This window comes from Cebus imitator, unplaced genomic scaffold (assembly GCF_001604975.1).
Source record: "Cebus imitator isolate Cc_AM_T3 unplaced genomic scaffold, Cebus_imitator-1.0 Scaffold2, whole genome shotgun sequence".
Classification (NCBI taxonomy): domain Eukaryota; kingdom Metazoa; phylum Chordata; class Mammalia; order Primates; family Cebidae; genus Cebus; species Cebus imitator.
The window spans coordinates 15,986,381-16,000,565 of record NW_016107317.1 but is presented as its reverse complement, the minus strand read 5'-3'; the positions used below and the strand labels follow the sequence as shown (position 1 = coordinate 16,000,565).

Below are 14,185 nucleotides of genomic sequence, written 5' to 3'. Positions count from 1 at the left end.
TTCCTGGCAATTCCCAATGATCCCTGTAGATAGGTACACTAGGTGTGTGTTTGCAGGTATGTGGATGTGCATTTGTTCTAAGTGCATAGGCAATATCATTCAAGAGAGAAGAAGACAGATTTCTTACCCAAAGATTATTTTCCCTTTTTAAATAAAAACTTTATTAAACATGTCAAAAAAGGTCTTTAGATTTTAGAAATATGTATTTCAAATTAGATCATGCTGTGATCTTGTACAGAAATTTCATTTCTGCCAGACAAGCAAAAAGAGGAAAAATGATAAAACAGAAGTCAATTTATTATTTTTTATATATTTCATTGTCTCTATTCACTATTTTTGTTGTTGTTTTTGAGACAGAGTTTAGCTCTTGTTGCCCAGGCTAGCGTGCAATGGCACAATCTCAGCTCACTGCAACCTCCGCCTCCTGAGTTCAAGCAATTCTCCAGCTTCAGCCTCCCAAGTAGCTGGGATAACAGGCACCCATCACCATGCCTGGCTAATTTTTTGTATTTTTAGTAGAGATGGGGTTTCACCATGTTGGTCAGGCTGGTCTCGAACTCCCGACCTCAGGTGATCCACCTGCCTTGGCCTCCCAAAGTGCTGGGATTACAGGCATGAGCCACCATGCCCAGCCTCTATTCATTGTTGAACAAGAAGGTTAAGGTTATCCAGAATTATGGGGCAACAGGTTGGAGAAAACAAGGATGGTTGGGCAACAATCCTTGTTAAGAATCAGATTCGAGCTGAAAAAATTCAGAGCAGGAGACCAGGAAGGCACAGGGAGGTCACGGAAGCCCTGAAGTATTGTGACTTTTGCCCCAAGCGGAGACATTTTTGGTTATCATAACTGCAGACGTGTTGGGAGGGGGATGTGTTTTGGGCTTCTGTTTAGCTATTAAATATCCTATAATGCACATGGCAGATTCCAAAAACCAAGTATTTTCTGGCCCAAATTATCAGTAGAACCAGGTTTGAGAAATGTCCTTGAGAAATACCTAATGTAGGTGACAGGGTGATGGAGGCAGCAAACCACCATGGCATGTGTATATCTATGCAACAAACCTGCACATTCTGCACATGTAACCCAAAACTTACTTAAAGTATAATTTTAAAAAACTGTCAGCTAAATGGATACATATTTTTTAACAGCCACAAGAAAGAAATCCATACAATAAAGACTCACTATTTTTCCGGAAAAAAAAAAGATTTTAAAGAAGAAACTTAGCAATACTGAGACTAGCCATTGAAAGGTTTTAAACATGATGTATTGGAAACAAAGAGACGTTATATTGTTTTGAGCAGATGAGAGTATTGGGGACACAAATAAAAAGAAACTCGATTTTTAAAAATGCATATCCAAAATAGTTTAAGTAGTAGAAAATAGGGTTTATGTGCTTCTTGAATTTAAAACTCTTAAATTTTGATGAGCAGTGGAAAAGAGGAAGAAATATATAAAAAGCATACAGGTTCCTGGCGCAGTCTTGTGACATACAAAACCTACAGAAGTATTCAGATCATGCCAAATCACTCTGTTTTTCTTATCAGTGATTAGTTGGAAAAGAGTTAGGTAATTAGATAGTTCTATCCTACTTCATCCTGTATGGATATATAACTTTTTCTGATCTCCTTTTTACTATCTTAATAAACCTTTACTTATACCTAACTGCTATATTTTATTTGCAATTTTCCAGTGGTAAATGAAGGAAGGTATCTGTGCTCCTGGGTGTTTTTTAGATGGGCTAGCTTCTTTTAAGATCATCACACTTCCCATGTATAGACCATGTTAGCTGATGTCACTTTCTAGCTTAGCTTCTCGTAGTCCTTACTAAGCATTTGTTGATAAGAATGCCAGGTGAATGGAATTAAGTGTATATACATTAGTAGTGTATATATAGGCTTTGAGGGATCTGCCGAAATTCACTGAAATTTAAGAACACGCCTTTTACATAGAACTCCACACATATTTAAGCATTTCCATGTTACTTATTCTGGCTTTTTATGCTTGTAAAATACAGATAATAATTTTGATGTCTTAGACATTTCATGAGTTTATAGGGTGGACTTCGATGTTTTATTTACAGAATGCTAGAAATATGCTACTTTGTATTAGTGATTGCAGTCCTAAAATACTATGTATTTTTTTCAGTTTGTGCTTAAGAACAGAACATGATCTAAAGATTTGGACATTTGTTCTGCTTTTGCCACTGACAAGTTATATGACCTTGGGCAAAATAGTCATTCTGAGCCTCAGGCTTCTCCTCTTTCATATGAAAATTCTGGGCTACATCAGTAGTTCCGAAAAACAACAGCAAAAAGGTTTTTAGCAGCAGAATGCTTTTTGCAAGGAAAATTTAAATCAGAACCCCAATATATAAACAACTGATGAAAATGAGATCGCCCTGATTGAAGATGAAATTGTGTGTGTGTGTGTGTTTATGTATATTGTGTGTCTGTGTAGGATACTACATAGCAAAGAGCCTTATCCACAGGGTCTCTCACTTCTTCCTATCCCAAAAATGCCCATTCTGATCACCGCTTTCTACAAAGTCATCCGGGAAGATTTTTAGAATGCTAAAGCTAATGGAATCCAACTTGAAAACCATATAAATAAGATGATATATGAGTTTTATTTCAGCTCTAAAACATAGGTTCCAAATCCAAGGAATTGATATTTTTGTCCATCATTCAAAATGCTTAGCAGAAACCTCAAAGAAAATGGCCTTTTGAGTTTTCATTAAAAATGGCCAACTGATCAAAATTGGACTCTCATCATCATTCTCATTGTTTATTACATACGAAAGAGGCAAATTTAGAGATGTTCAACATATCCACTCTTAATATATATGCAAACTCACTGTTAGTAATTACCTTAGTAATCTTAGAAATTATCCTGGACAACTTATTTGTCTTTGTATATATCCAATTACATCACTTCATTAATAAGTTATTTTGTCATTTTATTTTTTAGACTCAATACTGATGCATTACTTAAAATAACACTAACAAAAACTAGATAATATCAGAGAATTAGTGTTAATTATGTTATGTGTGAAAATGGTTTTGCATACAAAAATTAGCTAGGATGGTGGTACACACCTGTAATCCCAGCTACTTGAGAGGCTGAGGCATGAGAATCATTTGAACCCAGGAGGTGGAGGCTGCAGTGAGCTGAGATTGTGCCACTGCGACAGAGTGAGACTCTCTCTCAAAATAAAAAACAAAAACAAAAGGAAAATGGATTTGTGATTATGTAAGAGAATGACCTCAACTTTTTGAGATTCAAGCTAATGTCTTCAGAAATTGCTGCTAAGTTGATGAGTAGTATTGATGTAATAATATCCAGAATTTATTTTTCAAAGGTTCAACACTAGGCAGAAAGACAGACAGAGAGTAGACAGAGAAAGGTAAATATGGAGCTAGTTAGCTAGACAATTAGATAAAGCAAATATGGCAAAAAGTTTACAATTGTTAAATCTAGTTGGTTTATAGACGGCTTTCTTATGTTTGAAACTTTAAATAGAAAAACATTTATTAAGTAAAATAATAACATATTATATATGAAAAAGTGCCACATCTACTTACCAAATAATGAGCCTAAATCCAGTTACCTGATCTATTAAGCACTACCTTAGAAACAGCTTGACCTGGTGAAATTAGGGCTATGTATTACCTATGGAGCCTTTCAAGAATAGCTTAGTGTAAAATGTCAAAGTCTTTATTTCTAAAATGGGAATATTACTAGTAAATCCTTCGGTAGTGTTACATCTGGAACCCAGAAGTGAAAAGGAAATAGTCCTAGTTGCATTAATAGGGCTATGAAATTATAAATGTATTTATAGAAATTGAATGAGAAAATGTATGTGAAGTAGCTAGCACATTGCTAGACATTTAAAAAGCATTCAATAAATTAGATCTGGTAATAAGTCGGAGTTCAGTAGTGGTATCAGTAGTGGCAGTAACAATAGTAGAAGTTATAGTAGCCATTATAATAGTAATATTAGTAGCAGCTTTGGTAGTGTTCTATTAATGGCGACACTGTAATACCAGTGGCTATAGTTACCGGAGTATTGTGTCTTCCTCTGTAAAATGCAGCCAAAAATAGTACCTATCTCATAGTGTTGTTATTAAAAGTGAGTTTGCACATATGTTTATAACAACTTTTGACACCTAATTAACCCTAACTAGATATCTGCTATTAGAATTGGTGGTGGTGGTGGTAGGTAATGTTTGCAGTTGGATTGACATATTTGCTATATTATTTTTGCTTCTCTAACAAGCCAAAAGAAGAAAAGTTTTAATGTTTCATGGATATAGCATATATTAAGACATATTTAATAATGTTGTTTATGTTTATAAAACACATTCTTTAAAGGCTATCCTTCTTTCCAAATCTCATTATCTCTCTCTTTACTCTGAACTTACATGGAACAAATTATTTAAGTGACCATTATGAGCTCTAAGTTTTATCTAGACCTTTTACGTACCATAGAATCTTTCTTTGTTCACCAGGATTGATTCAATTTGTTAATACAGTGTAATCACTGAGACTTAATTACATTGCAGAAATGATTCTACAGTTAGTTTTTGGGGGAAGGTGAAGGAAGCGCTGGGTATTTATAAGTTGGACATCTTTTGATTTAAACTTGGGAAACTTCTAAGTGGTCAACCACATATACACTTTGGAACATCCCTGAGCTTTGCTATCACAATTTCCAGTATGTGATTCAACTCTCCTCATATGAAGGGAAGAATTTTGTAACTGAGCCAAGCTGTGGCTTTTAGTAAAAATACAGTGAGCATTCGTATCTAATTTGTGGCTAGAATGTGCTGAGGCCCATGATCTTTACTTGCTTTGTAAGCGTTCTGCCAACCACTGAGAACCTCAACTTCTCTTGAGGTATGGAAATTGCTAGTAGTATTTATAAAAAGTTTAGGAGTGCTTTCATACATACACAACTATATTTGAAATGATATTTCATATTTTTTCTTCTTTCCTTCTGGGAAGTTTTATTGCTACATGTTCACCAAATGTAGAGCAAGTGAGAATAAACACTACAGTTGTTTCTTAATTGCTTTACGTAAGTGGGCTTATCAATAAAAGAGTTAATTTCCAAATGAATTTAACATTAAACTTTTAGATTAGTTTAATTAAAAGTCATAAAAGAGTTTATTGTGAAAATTTAATAAATATAAATTTAACACAATACATTTTAGGATATAAAATTGTTTGTGCTTTTTATTACATGTGACAGTATAAGAAAAATGACCACATTTTTCTGTCAGAGTAAAATAAGTGAATGTATAGACAGCATTATATTTCAAACAGAGTTTAGGGAAAAAAGAGCAATTTCATTAAGAAAGAAGATTAGATACATAACATAAATATTTTTAAAAGGGCAATTATAGTACCACAACATGTTTATTTTTATATTACTTTCTGTTCTCAATTTTTTGTTGTACAGTTGGATCAGGAAACATTTTAAATTGCTAAGGTGATTTTTAAATAATTCAAATCTAATGTCATGGCTCATTAAAATAGTGGGAGTTTAGTAACAGGATTATCTTTCAATTAGGCACCAAAGCAACCAAAGCACTGAGTTCATTTAATGAACAAAAAAAAAAAAAAAAAAAAGAATGCTTTTTACTTGCATGGAAACATTGAAATATTTTTACTTAATGCATTTATATTATTGAATATTTAATATCAATTTCATTTCTATTAAGGATGTCAAGATACTTCAAAACAGTCTATTTAACAAATACAAAATGTTTAAATTATTTTACCATAATTACTTTATATTTTATTTTTCCCACTAAAAAAATACTGAGACATATGTCAATTAACTTTTATGATAGTTCAAGGAAAACTCATATTTACTTTACCTATATACAGAACCTTATTCTCTGCTTATCTCAAAAATATTTTTAAATATAACTAGAAATAATAAAATAACATCCTTTACCTCCTTTCTTAGATGAATTCTATTTAGTATGGTATAAGAAGTTAGGCCAGCTGCAAAGTTGGGCACAGTCCCCAAAACCACCCTCACTTCTGACACCAAATGCAAGTTTAAGGGGTTGCAAAAACCATCCTCTGTTTCCACACTTCACTAGAAGTGAGTCACAGAACCCACTTAAAGCTATTATGCACATGGGTACAGCTTCTTACAGGAAGAATACAAATTAAAATCAGCTAAAGGAAAAAGCACGCAGAGCAGAGTTGAGAAGTACCAAACACAGAGCTTCCATTGTCTTCTCCCCGAGTGGTTAAAATGCATTACTCTTACTGTTCTGATGTGTCATAGCATGCTCCAAGTGTTGCCAACCAGTAAAGCTTACCAAGCATTTCTGTCCAGAGTTTCTGGGGGACTTCATCAGGTAGACATGATTGATGGACTCATTGCTCACATGGTTAATCTCAGTCTCTAGGTTGAGTGATACCACATGACTCAAAGCCCCTACTCTAAGTCAAAATGTCCTATTTGCAGCACGACCAGGCTCTTCTCTAAGACTCTACAAGTGTAGTTAACTCTTGCCCTAAATCACATTGTTGGATTTTCCAGTATGACCCAACTCCTACTGTGTGACCACCCCCAGTTTTAAGACTAAACAGGTGTGGCTAACCCCTACCCTAAATCATATGATTGGATGACCCAGTATGACTGAAGGACCCCCCCCCCCCCAGGCAAAGAAAGACATTAGAGATCATCTTCTAGAAGCTGAGAGCAATGGCAGGACCTCTCTCTGTGGGCAAGGCCAAATTCTTTACTACACATATGAGTGGGAAAAGTTAGAAGTTCAGTTTTCTTGTATGTTAGCAATAATGTTTTCTCTATAAATCTCACATCTTCTTAATAACCTTTCTATTTTCTTATGAAATTGGTGTATAGATATTTGAAACATATCATTCATGGTAGTTTATCTCCTAGACATGGATAGCAACAATTTTTCTCAACTCAGTTATTTTACCTTATCATGATCTTACCTGAAAAAATATTTGAAAATACTTAAAGAATATTTAATAAAAATACTTTAGATTATTTTAATGTATCCAATATTTGTTGAATTTTCTTGTATGTCAGATATTATATTAAGTACTTTTGTATGTAATAATAAGGCCTGGTTCTTTCCTCCAGGAATTATAGTCTATTGAAATAAATCAATAGTGACACAATTACAGTAGAAAGGAATAGTTACAATGAAAATGTACAAAGGGCAATACCTAACCTAGCCTTGCAATTTCAGAAATGGGAGGGGTATCTAAAATGTGAGATGAACGTTCATAGCCAAGTAATGGAAGTGGGAGACGGGCACTCTGGGCAATGCAAGTGGTATATACAAAGGTTTGCTGTGAGACCACAGGGCGAAATATGTTATTCACCGTGGCTGGGGCACAGGAGTTAGATGCAGGGGTAATCTGTGGAGGTTGAAGACGTGTGTATGTCACGTTCACACAAGAAAAAGGTCATTTTGCATTTAGTAAATGCTGTCACTGTCATGTGTTATATGTACTTGCTAATGTAATTCTGAATGTAGCTGAAAAGAAATAAATACATATTATCTTAAGAGCAGATACCAAAATTCTTGACAATTTGATAAGTTCATTCAAACAAGGTATATTTAGTGTGTAATTTTTTTTTGGCACTGTGCTGGACTTGAGACAGCACATACAGCTGTATATGTGTGTGTGGGGGGGTGTGTGTGTGTGTGTACACACACACACACCCCAACACACACACAACACAGGGATACAAGATGTATGCAAAATAAAACTGACATATATTCTCACATAAAACTTATAGTCTTCCAGGGAGACCAAAATTTAATCACATAATCAAACAAGTGTTTAAGTGGATTTAAGATAAGTAATATGATATAAGGTTCATGGTACTATAATAAAATATATAAAGGGGATCTGTCTAGTCCACAGATAATCCAAAGGCTTGTTGGAGAAAATGATTTGAACTGGTATTGGGTGGAGGTGAAGGTGATAAGGGGAAGAGGTATTGAGGTGATGAGGAATATGAATCGTAATTCCAGAAAACAAGACAATGTGACAAACCAGAGATTAAGAGAACAAGATGTATTTGTGGTCCTAAAAACAGAATGTTCTTCCTGGAGAGCCAAGTGTGAGTGAGATGGCACACTAGGTGAGCTGGAGCATCACATAGATTCTAGAGAATGGAACCAAGCTGGCTACAATAATGCTATGGCTTTTGTCCCAAGAAAAGGAAATTTTAAAGGTTTCAGTTTATCTGCTTTTATGGAAATAAGTAAGTTGAGCCTAGTTGCATTTTTAAAAGTCATTCTAGTTAACCAATAGAGGAAAGAATAGAGTGGAACAGTGGTGGAAGTAGTAATCAAATAAGATGTAGGAGTTCAGGTAACAGATGTGGGTAGTTTGGACAAGAGGCAGTATTGATGGAAATAATTGGATAATTTCAAGGATTTATGATGGGTTTATAAGAAAGTTGAAGAAAGAGAGGGGCCAAGAATGTCCTACAAGTTCCTGGAAAGTCAGATGACTAGAAAAAAATGAGTATTTGGGGAAGGAAAGTCAAATACTATCAAGAAGTCAAGTAAGACAAGCAGAAGCAGTGGGACTTAGATTAGAATTGATTGAAAAGTAAATGAAAAGATAGAAAAACTACAGAGAATATATTTTTGTCAGAATCCAAGCAGAAATCAATCAATCAAGCAACTTAGCCTGAGAAAATAAGAATTCTTTATTTCCAAGAGAAAGAAGAAAAAAGAGAGTGAAAGAAGTCAGAGATTGGTAGGAGGTGTGGCTGCCAACAACATGGCAGAGCACTGGGAGGGGTGAAGGTCACTGAGAAATTCCCGGTAAATATATGGCCAATAAAACTTTTAAAAACAGAATTATGCAGTGGATGATACTTTTTAAGGTTGTTTTGCCTGCCTTTTTTTTTTTTTTTTTAATATATAACCAGTTCCAGCGCCTTCAGTTGTTTAGTAAATTTACTTTACTAGGCAATACTCCAAGCTATTTGGTTTTATTATAAAATAAATAAAGTGCTGAATTTCTAGTCTGGAGCTCCTTGGTATGACACACACACACACACACACACACACACACACACACACACACACAAACAACAACAAAAAACAGACCAAGAGGACAGAGGGAAAAAACTCCTCTATGCCAAGAATTTGTAGAAATCTTGGGAACTGTTTTGATTTTTGGCCAATCTATACCTCAAGAGACTGGAAGAGCTCACCCGACATTAAATTATAACCTCTGGCTTTGTGCTAAGACGGGCTAACAACAAGAAACAAGGTGTATGGTCACTGATCAGTTCTTTATGTGGAGATATTAGTATTCTGTTTCAACCAACCATACCAATAAGCCCAGCTATTATTTGTAACCTCATTAATCCAGCAAAGGTCACAAACCCAAAAGTCTTCCAAGACCTGCAGGGAACATAATATGTGAAGAGGCTATTGGTAGAACCTATGGTGAAGCAAAACATTCAGTCCATGTATAGTCATTAAATATTCATATTTTAAAATTTTGTAGGCCTTAGTAAAGTATTATATTATATAAGTATTATATCACATATAAGAGTATTGTTTATATGATATAGTCATCCTTTAATATATCTAGATACGTATGACTGAAAAAGTAAATCAATGTTTTTGGTTCATAGGAAAACTGAGTGTGTCCATTTAAAAACTGATTTCTCCCAAGTGTTCATTCTAGGAAAATATCTTAGAGATCATTAAAATGAACTTTGACATGCCCCCACTACCATACAAGCTGAGTGACCTTAGTTACCTTAGTTAAATTACTTGGATTCCCTAAGTCCCACTTTTATTGTTAATTAAATGGACATAACAAGACCTATCTCAGAGGGCAATTGTCAAAAAAGAATTGAATAAAAGTGTATGTATGTGTATACACACACACACACATACAAATGTGCATATATATATATATATATATATATATATATATATGCTTGCACAGCCCAGGACCCAGCTTAGAGTGGTCATTAAGTAAGTATTAGCTATTTTTGGAAATTACACTGAAATAGTGTTATTATCACAAGCAAAATTTCCTCAACACTCTTAAAAATTAAGTATTGAACACTCCTGGAAGCACTATAATAGAGCATTGAACAAAAAGCCCTTGTCCTCCCAGAACTTATAATTTGTCACCAAGTACATGTTAGTGAGATTGTATATTTTCTCAATTTCTGCAAACTTTTGGTATCTTTCTAAAATGAACTATGGCACATATTAAAACTAGTCAATTAAATCAGCTTTGTGAAATCAAATTAATAATTCTTCCAAACCATATACTATTTGTACTCACTGATACTTAACACTAAGATTATTAGACCATAGTATTTTTCTTTAAGCAATATCAATGAAATAGTTTCATCCCTTGGGTTTCTCTCGATATAACCCTCAGGTTAGTCCTCTGATTGTGGAAATAATAGAATGTTAAAGATATTAAAGCTGAAAATGACCTTATTAATAAATTATTCACTTTATTTTTTGGTTGAGAAACTGAAGCCTAGAGCAAGGACATAACAGCATATCTAAAATACATTCTTTAAGTGGTGTTTGTTAGGGAAAAAAATCTACCTCTTGTATCTTAAATGCCATATAATTGGTGCAAAATTAACTGATTGGAATGATTGTTTTGCTAACAGCTGGATTCCAATGGGGAACTGCTCATTCGAAATGCGCAGCTGAGACATGCTGGAAGATACACATGCACTGCCCAGACAATTGTGGACAATTCTTCAGCGTCAGCTGACCTTGTCGTGAGAGGTAAGAGTTTCAACATTTTAAAATTACAAAACCAAAGATACTTGACTTGCATAAACATGTATAATCCTCTGGTAACTTGTGTGCAAATTCTTACCTATTTAGAGTCTCAATCCCATGCTTAAGGATCGATCTTAAGCTTCTCCCCATGCCTAAGAATGATCTATGCCAGACAAGTAGTAAACGATGTTGATTTTGTTTGTTTTACTAACTACATTATCTTCTAGAAAGTTACACCACATACCTCCTACTTAATGTTTGTGCTTTGTAGACTTACCAAAAGTTCTCATTTCCTGCTAATACTTTTTGGTGTGTGAGTATAGTGCTGTTTTCTTTTTTATTTCTATGGAAAAATATGTATTGATGCTGTTTACTATAATCTCAAGTGTTATATATTTATCACTTTTGCCTTAGAGTGTAAAGTTAATTTATACACATACTATTTTCTGTTTGTTGCTGGTTTCCAAATTAGTGCTTTTGTTCTTATGAATAATATAACTGAGATTGTAACGGAATGCACATTTATTAAAAATGCAACCCCTTTGCTACTGGCCACTCCCATAGTCATGAGGCTGGCTGGGAACACAACATACCTTGTTTAAAATAAATAGTTGGCTCTTCACTCACTGCCCTTTAGCTTAGCACCCAAGAAGTACAATGTGTTGACCTCAGATTGTTACCTTTAATATCACTTCATGCGGCCAAGTCCAACCATCTAACTAATCCACAAAAATACCCTTTAATTTCTGTCAGCTGCTTTATTCACAGTCTTCCTTCCATGTCTTTTTCTCATCATTTGTTGACCAAACCTTATCCATCCTTCAAGGCCTAGCTAAAGTATGTACTGAATTCATTAATCCTTCTCTTGATGTCCCCAGTATAAGCTCCTATCTTCTGAATTTTCGTAATATATATTGCTTTCTCTCATGTATCCTACAGCAATCTGTACACAGTCATCTCCTCTCCTAAGTTGTACAATTCATATATGTATTTGTATTAGTGTTTAGTGAATGGCAGAGTTCCTTTGCATTGTTTCATACCTCTTTGTTTCTGTCTCAGTGTCAGTAAAATTTCTATTTTTCACATTTCACCTACTAAAAATATTTATTGAACATCAATTGTTGCCTTCACTTTTCACACTATCAGAAAAAAAAAAAAAAAAAAAAAAAAAAAAAAGAGATTTGTGGTTTATTTTAATACCCCTTCCAGATCTGGGTCAATATAATTTCACTAAATCTCATGCAGCTCCTGTATTCCCCTCTACAGCAGTGTTAATATGGAGTCCCTAAGTAACACTGGGCAAATGCTGAAAAGCCCTCTGCTCCATTTGAATATATTCTCCAATAGAGTAATAAGAAGTCTAGCTGAAGTTTCTTCATCCAAATAATCTTAGAAATACATTCCACAGACCATTTATTGAAATTTAACAAATAAATATGAGACTACAGAATCCTAAGTCCAACAAAGTTAATTTAGGTTCAGTATTTTCATTTAAGTATTTTATTGTCTGGGACATTGGTTGTTTTCAAGAGTTTTTAGGGAGAGGAATTAGTTCACTATTCTTCCTAGTCAGACCACTAGCTGTTAAGCCATTTCCTGAAATAGCCGAGTGTATATTTAATTGAAATTGCTTACATATAAAAATAATTAGCATTAATATTACAATAGAAGTTACATTACAATGAGTGGACATCAGTGCCTTCACATGATTACATTGTAGTAAACTCATCGTAGCATTATCATAAAATACTCTGTAATATTTGAACTGAAGAGGAATTTTACAGATATAATGCAAGGGTAGTCATGATATTATCCACACATACTTAGGTAATTAAGTATTGCCACTATGTGTGCTTTTATAGAGAGCCAATAAAAAGAAACTATAGCAGATATTATGTAGAAATAAAAACGTATTTTCTTTTAGTCCCAGGAAAAATGCCTTAAAGTGGTAGAATCTGGCAAGTGCATTCAGTAGAAGTATGGTATTGTATTTTAAGTCCTTGAGCTATAGTAGGATGCTAGTAAAAGTTTACAGGCAGATGAAAATACTGTTTACCTCTGTTAGAGTCAGCAGAGTCACAAGCATTCTTCAAACTTTATTTATAATAATAGAAAAGCCATTCATTTTATATCAAAAGAAATTTGAAATTAAAATAGATATATTTGACTATTGCAGAACTTGTGTAAAACACATATATAAAGTAGATGTTCTAATATGCTCTATATATTCAAACCAGAAGGTATATAATTAAACAGTTGTTTTTATTTCTTATAATAATGATGAGTAATGTATAAGACATGGCCTGCCTTAAGTGATATTATTGGTCAATTTATTCATTTAATTATGCTTTTGTATCTAGTTCAAGAAATCATAACCTGGAGTCTATGAACAGGCTTTAAGGGATCCATGGACCTCCAGAAATTGTACATAAAATTCTATGTATATGTACCTTTTCCTGGGAAAAGGATTTATAATTTTCATGTGATTTTCATAGCCAGCAATGTCCCACAAGACATTAAAAAGATAATCTATTTTTTATTTCCACATCTCTAATAAAATAAATTGAAATGATGATTATTCATGCAAAAGTATAAAAAAAATTTCCTGTAGTTAAATAGAATATAGTACATTTATATTGTGAATTGCTTTTAAAAGATTCAATTTGCACTCAATCCTTCAAAATTACATGCTTATCAAAAATATTACACATTATGTAGTAGACAGTAGGCATGTATAAGAACTTGCCATATTTGAGAAGGACTAATTTTAATCCATGTTCAGATATTGGTAATCTGAACTGCAGCTGCAGAAGTTAGTGCAAGGAGAAGGATAGTAAACACAGTAGAGGGGAAAGCAATTTAATGTGAGGATCACTAAGAAATTTTTTTATAACAAAACAAGTTTTGTGTATAAATGATTATGCTTTATCAGAAAACTGAAACAAAAGTATAAATATTTAGACATAATTAAGACTGTGGATTTCTTTTAGCCAACATTACACTGAATGAAATGAATACACAGTGAGAACAGTGTCGCTGCCCTAATCAACATTTGTGTGTGCATGTGTTTTGCGTGTGTGCACGCATTTGTAATTGTGGATGGGCAAGTGTGAGTATATGCATGAAGCTTGATGAAAGCGATCTGTATCAGAAAAAAAAAAATATGCTTTTGTTTATTCCTTGCCTTTTTATTGTATATTGAGCTTAGAATGTAAGCAGTCAAGTAGTTAAATCTGAATGCCTCTAAATATAAAACTAAAAGTAAATATAGTCAATAGAAAATGTAGCATTGGATCTGATTTTATGAGGCTTTTACCGAGAGAAAACTCACTCCTGCTGAGTTTTCTGTATCATATATGATAGGATTTAGAAAGGAAGAAGGCAGTTA

The 14,185-nt window shown here is 33.8% G+C and overlaps 1 protein-coding gene across 6 annotated transcripts in view; it reads left to right on the top strand.

Moving 5' to 3' along the window:
- The window catches only part of CNTN1 (contactin 1), a 372,749-nt gene that overhangs the window by 263,345 nt on the left and 95,219 nt on the right, over positions 1-14,185 (top strand). For all 6 annotated transcript variants that reach the window (XM_017530373.2, XM_037739053.1, XM_017530379.2 and 3 more), the window contains one exon: positions 10,680-10,800. In XM_017530373.2, coding sequence (XP_017385862.1) covers positions 10,680-10,800 — 121 coding nt within the window. The remainder of the gene's footprint in view (positions 1-10,679; positions 10,801-14,185) is intronic.